Genomic DNA, 12,904 nt, shown 5'->3' on the forward strand with positions numbered 1-12,904 from the left:
CTTAGAAAAGGCATTTCTGATGGAAAGCGTTCTCTCACTTCATCATTCTTTGGCCAAGAAGAGAAAAAACACAACCAGAAACTCATTTGGAGAGTGCTGGTGCAGAGACAGTGACTGTACAGCTGCTGGGTGACAACCTCCTGGGAAGCCAGCCAGAAACAGGAGAACATTCTCCCTTTCTGGGCACGTGTCCCCCGGAGGTATCCTACTGCAGGGACTTTCTCAGCTCCCACTGAGAACAGGACCCTGTGGCATGGAGCAAGACAGCGGGCAAGGCTGCTTTACTTAACAAGGGATTTGGCTGGAAAAGGGCAGCAACAAGTGAGGTGAGAAACAGAATTTACACTCTTTGGCACAGCCTCCAGCATTTTTTTCATGCTGAGAAGCAAATGAAGTCAGTGTTTATTACTCCTAATATAGCCCTTTAAAATAAACATAAAATTATAGGTTAATATTAAATAGTCCAATGAATGAAATGCTATTGCTGCGCCAGTAGCATCACCTTCAATCAGCCAGCTTTTCTCTTTTGCTAGCTGGGACACAGCTGTGTCTTTCACTGGTGCTTTACTAGTAGCTCAAATGCTTTCACTGTAATTTTTTTAAACAAATTCACACACGACTGGAAGTTAAAGAACCTCTTAAGTTATGGGCTTGTGCATTTTTTTTGCTTCGGATATTAATATTTCTGCTGTAGGTTGGGGGGCAGATATTGTGTTGCTAAGAAATGACTACAAAGTGAGGCAAAAATAAAGCAATATGAAGAACTGTGGCCAGACCATTAGTAGTTAAAGACAGGATGGGGAGATGGACAGAAGAGGGTGGGCAGGAAATAAACGTGATCTGCAGAGCCTTGAAAACTAACCTGCAGGCCTGCCTTCCTCCGGAGGGGAGACTACAATATAATCATGTCACCAGACAATAGGGTAGTGATATTGAAGATACTCAATCCAAAAGCCTAAGCAAATGGTTGCAGGTTAAAGAGGCAGAGTCGTCTTCGGAGGTTCAGCTGCTCTGAAGCCATGGTAGTGGCCTCAGGATTTACTGCGGCAGACCTCCCTGTTTATATGGAGGTTTCATCAGTAGACCTACGCGGTCATGAGAGGTACTGCCTTAGGACGACATCCTCCCCAGGCCACCACGACTCAGTATTCACATAGGCTTTCGTGTTACAGTGTGGGCACCCTGACTGAGCCCGTGTGCTGCCTGCAGCCCGCTCTTCTCACCCACCCAGCGTGCTGGCCTTGCATCCACCCTCCTGCACTGTGGACATGCAGGTCTCCTCCGTGGCAGCCACGTCCTTGCCTGGTCAGCATCCCCCCCGCCTCTGTCTCGGGCTGCCAGCACAGGGTAATTGCAGTGGACAGAAACATGTGGAAAGAGGCCTTCACCGAGCTGTCACTAACCTATATGAGGCCTACAGTGCTAGAAAGACATCCAGCCGTTCATTATAGCAGAGGGCTGGAAAGTTGGGCGTCCTCATGCAGCCCCATACATTAGACAGCTACTGCTTTGGAAGGGGAAGCAGCCATTCCCCTGCCTCCCACAGCACTAGGGGGCTGAGGAGGAGCAAGCCCGGCTCTTCAGCACCCCTCTGCACCTCTCTGTCGAGCCTCACCTCTCCCGTCCTCCCGGCAGGCCCCCTCCTTCATCCTTACCACGTTCTGCCATTGCTGCTGTAAAGGTTCACACCGTCTTTGCACCAACATTTCCTGGTCATAGTTCAAACACTTATCTACACTGAACTGCTCCATATAGAGCCTTTTTGTATCTCTTGGTAAGTAAAGGAGTATAGGGCTTTACTTACCTCTTATTTACTTATCTTTGGTAAATAAAGCAGCATAGGGCTCAGGACAATAGTTACAGGCTCATTCAAAACAGCCAGCAACTTCAAATTGTTGTTTGACAGCTCAGAGCTTTAAGATTCAACAGCAGAAAGGGATATTTTAAATATTAGCTCATGCAGCCAAAAAGCTGCACATCATAAACATATAATCCTTTTAAATCTCAGCTCAGTGGAGAAAGTTACATGCCAATTGGCCTAACAATTTGGAGCTCAGGGGAAGGCAGGCATATGTATATAATCTATATTATGATCAGAAATACTCAATTACTTTGTTGATACTTTTAAAAACAAGCAAGTTTTTAGTCATTCGAATGTTTAAGAACGTGTAGTAAGGTAAGATTATTTTCTACTCGGTGCCAGTACCGAAGTCCACAGAGGAGGCAAAGAACTGAGTGGAACTACAGTAAGCAAGATTAGGTAGACCAGTGGTGGTACCTCAGTGTTTTAGCTGGGAAATAGCCTGGTACCTTTTGAAATCTGATGTGCTCATGGTCAAAAGCAGAGTAGCTGTAAAAGTATAATGGATCATACCTCAAAAGGAAAAGCAGTTAAATCTCTATCACTCTTTTTTTTTTAAAAGATGCCTTTGAAGTAAGACACTGTATGTGATGGCTGTTTGGCTGTGGGTCTTGCATCATTGTGGTTTGAGCATTTCCGACTATTTCTCTTTAACTTTGGAAAAAGAAGATGCACTGCCAACAACCAAAAGCAAACTGTACTTACCCACACATAATTCACCCATAACTTAAATCATGAGTTTTGCTCCACAAAATATAAACTGTTCAGGGTCAGTGCTGGAATATGCCATCAGAAACACAGTAAATAAAGCCATTACAATAGGAAGAAAACCGTGCAGTTGGAATACTTTTACTCTTAAGTAGCACCAATGTGAAATAAACAAATGAGCTAAACAGCTCTCATGCATGATTTTCAGGAGAAAATATTAACTGCTTGAATGCCAAGGTTAAACTAAGTTTATGAAGATCCATAGGACAAAACAGTAGCTGAAAGAAGTTTTAAGGGAATTTTTTTGTTATTAAGTTGATTGACTATACAAGGGACATGCATCAAGACATTTCAAGTAAGTAACATTCTAACATTCTTAGCTTGACATAAACTGTAGACCATCGCAGCACCAACAGAGCAATCAGCAGACCTTAGGCCCTGGGTGGAAAGCACTGGGTTTTGGTTTGGGGTTGCAGGAGGAGGCGGCAGTGGTCTGTAGTCTTGTTCAAACTGAGAATTTGAAATCTGCCTCATAGAGGCTGAGCAAAGATGCCAATTTTACTAATTTGGATCCTTCTTCTGTCACAGAATAAACCCCAGACATTAAAAATGGAAACCTTTCAGATGCTTATTAACAGTGCTATCAAAACCGCAAAATACTCGGCTTTTTGGAGAAATGCTCTTAGGATCGAAAAATTATAATGAGAAGTATCTGAAGTGAGGCTTTTCAGAGAGCTGCAGGATTGCCAGGAAGGATGAAAATAAGAGTGAAATGCTGATCGTACTTCACCAGTAGAAATCTACAGTAACTTCAATGCAATTGATGCATTCTACTGGATTCCAGCTCAGTTAATTGAGATCAGCATCACAGGAAAAGGAAACATTCAGCAGTGAAGAGCTATGCTATTTTGAGAAAACAGAAAAGGGAGACTTTCAGGGCTTTTAGTAGATGGACTTACTGTATCTGCACGTTCATCCAAGTCAGTAGATTCTATTATTGTTACAGTTTGTAATGCACTGTCATTTCCAAACTACAGTTTCCCCTCCCAAATTATCTTTTTCTATGAGAGGAAGTAGCACAACTGTAGGAATTTCAAAAAACATACTGTGCTAAAGAAAAGGAGAAACCTAAATAAACTAAAATGAAATGTAAAACAAAATCAATGGTCTGACTTAAAGCCACAAAACCGTAGAAACACAGTAAAGTCTGAAAATCCAGCTTGGCACTGGCCACACTGTGTCCCACTCTCAAGCTTGTGTGCCTTTTACTCATTTGGATTATTTTTATTTTTCTTCACAAAAGATAAGGGTACTTCTAATTAAAGAATGTTGTGTGAGCAAAATCAAATTTCTCACAATACTTTTCAAATTTTTCCACTTAGTTTACAAATTTCAGGTCTTGGTAATGAAAATTATATTACAGGAAAAATTCCCAGGTTAAGTAAGAATAAAAAATCTTAAACAACATAAAGGATTATCCAAAGTTTATCCAGCCCTCACACACGGCAGAGCCTAAAGCAGAGCCTTCCCGCATTCGATGCATACTTTTTAAATAAGAAAAAGATTTGCCCTTGAGGCAAATTAGCTGAGCAGTCTGGCACTGTCTCAATATGCTCTCATGTCTTGCTCTCTTACATATCCACGTCCCTTTCTCCCAGGTTGCTTAGAAGAGACGTAAGACTATCTTTATAAACATGTAGCTTATCCACTGCCTAAGGTGCTGGTCTCCAAAATGAGGTGAAGGTACCCCAGGGGGGACACAAGATAATCAAATGGAGTGCAGGCAAAAACCCCTTTTTGTGCTCTTAATAAATAAAATAAAAAAATAGAACTGTGTTTATTTCATCTTTCTCTTTTTGATTTCTATGTCTGGGTATGTTTTACAATAGACTTCATCTATTAGTACAATAGCACATCTACATAATTTATAAATAAATACACATCTATTGAGAGTGCCCACAGAAAAATATTTTACTGGTTATTAAAAACTAGTGAATACCTATAATGTTTGAAAATTCCTTGTCCCATAGACCCAGCCTGAAAAAATACAGTTACAGGAACTGATATTTCTTCACTTGGCTGAATTTGACCTATTACCACTCAAGATTTTAGGAAAATGCAGAGGCACCTACACCTCAGTCCATCATAGTAAAGGTTTAGCTTAACTAGCCTCCATACTATACCCTTCTAAATGCTCTTGACCAGCTTCTGTAGAAAACCGAATTCCTGTTTAACACACCAGTTATCCAAAAGTCTGAAATAAATCATTCAAGACTCTTTACAGCATATGTTCGTTCATCATACACTTTACTGTATAACACAGAGGAGAACAAAAGGTCAAAATATGAACGTTTGAAAACTCTGACTGTGAGAAAAGTAAAAAGCCCCTCTGGTTCCCCAGTATGTGACATTCTCTAGACTCTTTCGGTTCATTTTCATTATCTTGGAATAACTAGTTTCTGAGAAGGATCAAAACCACAAGTAACCTCAGAAAAATGCTTTGGCTTCAAAAAAAGGACCAGAAATTTAATGGGAACAATTATTATCATATAACTTCCAGCCCAATCTAACAGATACAGGTGGCTTGGATCATTCTTACAAACATTAGATTAGCCTTCAATTTCAGATGCTTTATATTAAGTTACCCCTAGGATGTGAGGATACATTCTTAGCTCAGTTTAAATCAGTGGGAATTTTGCCATAGACTCTAAGGGGCCCTTACCTTCTGCAATTCTGCCTTAACAAGATACCAGTGTTTGCCAAAAACTGCTTCTTGATTTATTTGCAAATTATTGCTAAAAATATTTGGCTTAATATGTAATGGGTTCAAATTTTCAGGTGATATAAATCAGTGTAGCTGCAGAGCTATGCCAATTCAATCCACCTGAGGATGTACCAGTGGGTTTTATCCTATTTAAGATCATTCACAGTAGTAAAGTAATTGTTTTAAAATCTTCCTGGTTTTACACGGCAGGCAGTCACCGTGGTTTCACCCAGGGCTACTGCATTTTTGTGGGTATAAGCTGCAAATCAAGCAAACCCATCCATTCAAAAATGTATTATTCCTTGAAAGTAAGTACACAATTAACCTACATTTTTTATTCAGTCCTGGCACGTCTCAGCGATCAGATGCTGTATTTAAATTTAGACAACACAAATGCAAACATGCCTTTGCAACATTGCTTTCCAATAGAGAATCTTTGAGCAACGGTGGTTCTTTTCTACCAAAAAGTTGATTTGTATTAGCCATTTGTGCAATTTTACATGTTACTTTTTAACAACTAGTCACACCTGCGCAGGATCCTCTTTCAACCTCCTTTTTCCAAAAACCTATCTAAAGAAAACTCAATTCCTTTTTACTTAATGTAGTGTTTGTATCATAAGAGAGAAATTCGCCAGCTGAGGACCTGGGCATTTAATAGACTAGTTGAGAGAGAGAGAAAAGAGAAAGACCTAAGAAAGAAAAACTTCTATAGGCATGTACTTACTCCATGCTGCTGCAGAGTAGAAGAGGGAGGCTTTTCCAGTTAACTCATAACTATTTTTGAAATGGTAAGAAATTCTGATATTTGTCTTATTTTAAAATAATATAAAGCATTTGGAAGTCAAAGATTAAGCAACATAAGATTGTCATCCATAATAATTTATGACAATTATGAGCTCACATTGCTTCAGTGGTTTGCTGGACTAAAGCTCACATAATGCAAAATACCATAAAGTAGAAAAAGAAAGTCAAAAGACCATTGCCTAACTTAATGAAAACGAATTTATTGGGTAGGAGTTTACAGCACAGAAAGTTCCTGTTAATTGTTTCACTGACAAAGTATCTTGACTTTGGATAATACTTTATTACTGTACTGTATAAAAGCACTACCAGTTTGGATAAGAAATAGATGTGTGAAAACTTAAAACCCCTCACCTGCCCATCCTCCCTCTAAGATTCCAGCTAGAAAATGATTCTTCAAAATTTTTAGCGAAAGATAGGAGTGACCAGCAAGTAGTATCTTTTTGTGCAAAACTTGTTTCTTCATCTCTGCTATACTCTCTTCTAAGTGCAAGTTCTTTTCACACAGAAAAAAACTCACAAAATCAAGTAATTACCCAAGTCTGTAACCATGCAAGTGCTGTTTGAAATAAACCGCTGAAGATGGCCAACTTTCCATTGGTTTCCATGGAGTAAGGATTGTAAAATATAATAGAATAGTTTGGGCTGGAAAGTACCTTTAAAGGTCAGCTAGTCCAAACCAGTGTTCAGGATCCACTAGATCAGGTTGCTCAGAGCCCCGTCCAACCTGACCTTGAACGTTTCCAGGCATGGGGCCTCCGCCACTTCTCTGGACAACCTGTGCCAGTGTTTCACCACCCTCATTGTAAAAAATTTCTTCCTTGTATCTAAGTCTGAATCTACCGTCTTTTAGTTTAAACCATTACCCCTTGTTCTATAGCTACAGGCCCTACTAGACAGCCTGTCCCCGTCCTTCTTATAAGCCCCCTTTAAGTATTGAAAGGCTGCAACAAGGTCCAAAATATTTGTCAAGTTATCCCTGAAATACCTGCTAACTTCCCTGAAGTTACAACAGCAGTAAGTAGCTCCAGTAAGCAAGTACCGACTGATGAAATGATGGATAAACATCATCAATCTGACTGTCAACAGAGCTGTATTTACCAGTAAGTTTCACATATCTGAGGATTTATGTGGCACATATGGTTCTCGCTGAACTCTCTGAGCAGCTAAACAGCAAAACTGCGCGTCAGACACGCATCATCATTTTTTTTGTGAAGGAAGAGAAATGGAGACTATTAGGTAAGAGCTGTGAAATTCATGCTCCAAGGTGAATTGTTAGTGTAAATCAGCTTTTCGTCACTTAGTGTATATACATGTTCAGTGTCTTAAGTGATAAGCCATAACACGGAGTACTTCACTCATTTGACCCCGTCTCCCACTGTCTCATTCGTAAAGTAATTAAAATCTACCTAAAAAAATAACTAGACTTTTTGCCTCATTATTAGTCCTTTAGGAGGTTGTTGCCTCACTGCTTTAATAGTTGGAAATAGTTTTACAGCTCCCAGATGAAATTCATTCAGGGTAGTTCATACCAATTTTTCTTGTGCCAAAATTGTCGCACAGGAAAACAGTTTCCCTTCCTCATGGTCTCAGCGGAACCATATTGCCTCCTGACTTCACCTTGTTTGTCTAAATGAAGCAAATGCTAGTTGCCTCCTCTTGGAACATAGCTGCTTTCCCTGACACATTAGTGCCAGCTGACTTCTCCTGTGTACCCCTTTGCCTGAACGCAGATGACCAGAACTGAACCCACAGTTCTAGGTAAAATCCAGAAAAAATAATAGCGCTATCTAAAATGGCATGAATGTTTCCTTCTCTGCCTTGTCTGTCCTGCTCCTGTCTGTCTGCCCCATCATACCTAGCTAGATATGTTTTTGGGTCACACTTGCTACTTTTACAGCCACAGTAATTGGACAGCTTACAGTTAATCCTATGATTGACTTCTTTCTATGTAGAACGCAAGATATAATTATATACGGTATAATAACATATCATTTGTATTTCTCACTTCTTTTTTTTATTATACTTTGTAATTAAATTTTCATGACAAAAGAGTATTAATGTCTGCTTTGTATGCATTTCAACACTGATGGGCATGTTTAGTTCAGAATTATTGCCTAGATATTTCTCTGGGTGGCTACACTGAAATATTTTTGATGACACAAAAAATCTGCCGACATTATTTGCTTGTTCCTGGTTCTTTACAAGAGCTCACGGGGATTCATAATTCCCTTGTGAAATGTGCAATATCACTTAACCTGCTACACCTCAAGTTATTCAAACATATTAAAAGGCCATTTAAAAGATGAAGCAAGCCTGCTGACTTCTGTGTAGCTCAACTATCCAGAGATAAGGTCTCTCACACGCTTATAAAACACGTGAAAAAAAATGAAATGTCTAATAAACACCAAGGTTTGTTTCTACAACAGCGAAGAATAAAATAATATAATTTTGAGGTAAACTGACAAGGGCAATCTTGGAAAAAAGTAAGTAGATGACACATTTTTAAAACTGATTTGAAGATAGAGGCCAATTTCCCATGGATTTTGCTAGAACAATGAAGTACAGGCCAAGCTATTCTGGACATATTTGCTGACTTCTCTGGTACAACAACAGCAAGGAATAATTTCAGTAAGTGAATGTGACTGCCTTTAAACTACTGAGAAAAATGAGCTTTACTTTCTCTGACAACATCCCAAGACCCATATTTACATAAACTATTCCAAAGTCAAAGACTCCAGTCAGTGGCAAATCAATATAGCAATATCTAAAAGATACAGTGTTTTAATACAGCGTAAGAAATTGCTTTCTAATTTATTACAGTGAATAAACAAAACATTGGAATGCATGAAACCAAATTTATCTGTTTCACTGACCTTGAAGCTGGCGTCCTTTGTACAAATCCTTTGTTTTAGTTGGGTGAGCTCTGGCACTGTTATCACACTTAGGTTGTTCATACCTAAAGAACAAACAAGGAGAGAATAAAACCAGCCAAGGTTAATTTGATTTAGAACTAATTTATTTCCAGTTTTGTAGTCTGAATTAAACTTGTACCTTCTTTTATTCAGGGAATAAGCTTGTTTTTCATTCAGAAGGGGCAATGCGAATTCATCTGCCTATTTTCCACTTACCTCAAAGAAGCCAGCACGTCTTTAGTCTCCTGGGGTTGATATCAAACTAAAAAATTATTATCTATTCCAAAGCCCATTCTACAGGGAGGAAAACTGAGGAAGGAGAAAACTGTGGGGAATTGCTACAAAGTAATACACAATAAAAAAAATTCTGAAAAAAAAACACAAAAAAAAAACCAAACCCAAACCAAAACCAAAGTCAGGCTCTTCTCCCACCTATCAAATCAAAAAGGCATAAACACTATGACAAATTCTCACATCTGACCCAGTATTCATGTTGGGAAACACCAGAGAAGCAATTTCAAAATCACAGCAAGGGAGGTACTGTAGTTAGTTACTGCTGCAGCTCTAAAGCCATGTGCTACTGTATCCTCTCTAAAAAAAATGTTCATTTACATAAGAAGAGCTAAGCATGAACAGCTAACATTTTGAGCAAGAGTAATGAACGGAGATGGTTTCCAGAAGGAAGGGAATTGGGCCGGAATGGCTTGAAATGGATTGTGAAAAATACTGAATCTCTTAAATATTCTGGTTCCTCTATGCTTTCTGAGTTTACTTAAAGTCACTTTGTTACTCCAGATGGTAACAAGAAATTCTGTGCTATTTGCACTTCCAAAAAACATTGACTTACACAACACCACTAGCAATATCTTTCATGCAAGACTGGGAATCGTGGAAGCATCTGCTGCTGAATCTCTTCTTTTTCCTTATGTTCCACTACCGATTCATGGTGTTTTTTCGCACAGCTTGACAGAATCTGAGAAATATTACTTTCTTATTCTTCTAAAGTAGCTTGAAGCTGCAGAATTTAGTGTGTAGCGTTTCAGAGAAAGTCTCGATTCTCAGTTAAACGCACTTAGTAATACGACTTGTGTCCACATACCTGTGTGTGCACACACATACCTGTTCACTGAATCTAGGTTCTTTCATACTTTATGTAACTGCTCATCTTTCTTTGAAATTCTCCCATTCTAAGTTCCCAAAAATGACATTTACTGAGCAGCACACTAATATGTCTAATTAAAGTATATTAATCCAAACTTTTTGAACAAAATATTCTTTTTAAAAGCATTAAATGGAGACTATGTCCTGGGTTCAGGCCAGATTGCTCCTAACAACAATACCTAAGTATTCTGATCTTAATTATCAGGCAGAATGAAAAAACCTTCAATATTATTTTTCCTTTGAGTGCTTAATTTATTTCCACATCATCTGATGATGCTGCCCACTGGCCCATCAAATTTTGGCTGCTGCAAGAAGGCAGTGTTGTTTCATGGACATGGGAGAGCCACAGGCGCTTTTTTTCCTAAAGAACGGCAGGAATAGAAGCTGCTTTGATAGCATGGGTTGGATTCAGATACCCGATGGATGACCACCTCAATCAGCCAAGAAATGAGTGAAAGGAAAATCTCTGAGCAATACTCACTAATGCAGTATCTGGCAACCAGCCTGGTCCCCAATTAATCTGATACCTGACTCTGCATTCCCCTCGTCCTCTTCCGTTATTGTTACTGCTCTGTGCCTACACTTTCTTTTTTGGCCTCTACTCTTCTACCCTTTTGGCTTCTATTTTTGTTAAATACAAACGTAGTTCATCGTACACAAACTAAATCTATTAGAGCCCAATAGGTGTTAAAATGTTGCAATGTGAAAAGTCTACGTTTAACTGTTTAAGGCGACTGAAGAAAGACAAAATTAATCATTAGAAATTTACCATACAGGAACAGCCATGCTAAGAACTGATAAGAAAAAACACACTTGCCTCAGTTTTCATGGGGAAAATGGGGAAAAGGATAGCATGTCAGAATGGAGCACTGCCAGGTTAAAAATAACGTAGTCAAAAGACGTCCCAAGTTACTGCTTTGAATTTTAAAGGGGAAAGAATACCTAGCAGTGAATGTGTATCTAGAGTCGGCAAGGGCCTACCCTGCTGGGAAGCACTGAGATTTACTGAGCTGTACAAAGCTGTAGAGGACAGAGGCTTTCACAGGGATTCTACAGTGAAGCAGCTGATTTATGTTCTTTTTTAAGTTTAGAGAATCTTGTACAAGTGGATTGGGGTTTACTTTGCCCATGATCCTAGTTGCTAAAAAGTTGCCTGTGATAACACAGACTCACGGGCCTGCTGCGCAAAAAGGCTGAGGGTTACGCTGTGATGTTCAAGAGGCTTTGGGAGCCAGCTGGTGAGGACCATACTGATAGACTTTTGGGGGAACAGTTGTTTGTACCCTTTAAATACATTACCTCCTTTTAGTCAAATGGACATTTCCTCTAGGCTTTCATAAAAGCCAGCTTTACACTGTGACTTCGCCTATTTCTTGTGAATTTTACTGCCTTAAATGTTCTAGAGTGGTTCTTCATTCACCTATTTTTATTTTAACTCTAGAATTATTTTTATTTTTTTCTGGAATACCTTCATTGACAAATGATTTGTCTTTTTTTCATATACAGTACATTAGAAAGTGAATGAGTACTAATAACTTCCCTTTATTTTGGGGGTCTAATTTAATGAGACTACTGTTTATTGTGATATTCAGAGCCTGAGGATATAACAAATTTCATCCTGATGAATGTATTCAAAACAAACAACATGAAAAATGCTCAGCTGTTCCCGCAACAGCTTCCCAGATCTGTCTATCCTTTCACTGTTGTCCCCTAGTGATTTCATCCAGATTTGCAGAAAAAAATTCCAGGATGCAATGCATCCATCTTGCTACCAGGACTACTAATGCTATCAGTTCCTGCAATAGAGTTTTAACAGCTACTTTTCTAATTTGTATTTTGCAGTGGAAAGCTGGAAGAGAGCATACACCATTTTGCATGAGTCTGTGGTTCTTTAAACTAGGCAAGACTCCCATGTTCACTCTTTCCATTCTATAAGAAAGAATTGCAAAAAGACAACTGCATCTTTCTCATCATATCCTGATCCCGCTTTACTTCCCTCTACTAGAGAAAAAAAAAGTTTAATTTTATCAATATAGAAGAAGAAATTAAAATCAAGAAATAATTCATCGGATTCCAGTCCACTTAAATCTTTCCCAGAAATGAAGTCTAGACACTCTTCTTCAACTCCAGACAGTAACACCACCTGCTTGTTTACCAGGACTGTAGATTCCTAAATACACCAGTGATTTTTTATTTAGTATGAAACTCCTAAAATTGAGTAGTGTACTTTTCCATCTGTGCTCAGAAATGTCCTCTCTGGAGATATTACTAAATATTACTTCCTCAGAGCTCCATTGAGAACTGCCCGTAAGTCCAGCAAAGCTGAACAAATCAGAAACGGTCAAGACCACAGCAGTTGATCTTTTGAGTATTAGTCATCAGGCAGAGCACTCATCAAGCAAAAGGAATATTTGTGTCTAAACCATATGCATGAGATGATTGAACCCGACTTGCCAGCCTTTCAACTTCAGAGACGTGTAGCACAGTGAAAGACCTCCCTGCCACCTCTTCTCCCACAGCTGAGTGGCTGTGTAGCTACCAAACACAAGAGGCCATCAGACCAAACAGGAAAAAAAGAAGGCAGAGACTGATTCTGGATCCATAGGTGATTCATCAAGGGGGTTGGGAATATCCAGAATTCCAGTCTTTATGACAGTAGAAGCCAAGATCACACACACTGCATGCACAGTATAC

At 39.1% G+C, this 12,904-nt stretch overlaps 1 protein-coding gene across 7 annotated transcripts in view; it reads right to left on the bottom strand.

The window, feature by feature from the left end:
- Positions 1-12,904, bottom strand: part of SMOC2 (SPARC related modular calcium binding 2) — a 148,533-nt gene that overhangs the window by 30,782 nt on the left and 104,847 nt on the right. For all 7 annotated transcript variants that reach the window (XM_074580205.1, XM_074580202.1, XM_074580204.1 and 4 more), the window contains exon 9: positions 9,011-9,093. In XM_074580205.1, the coding sequence (XP_074436306.1) occupies positions 9,011-9,093 (83 nt within the window). The remainder of the gene's footprint in view (positions 1-9,010; positions 9,094-12,904) is intronic.

Source organism: Larus michahellis, chromosome 3, assembly GCF_964199755.1.
Source record: "Larus michahellis chromosome 3, bLarMic1.1, whole genome shotgun sequence".
Taxonomy (NCBI): domain Eukaryota; kingdom Metazoa; phylum Chordata; class Aves; order Charadriiformes; family Laridae; genus Larus; species Larus michahellis.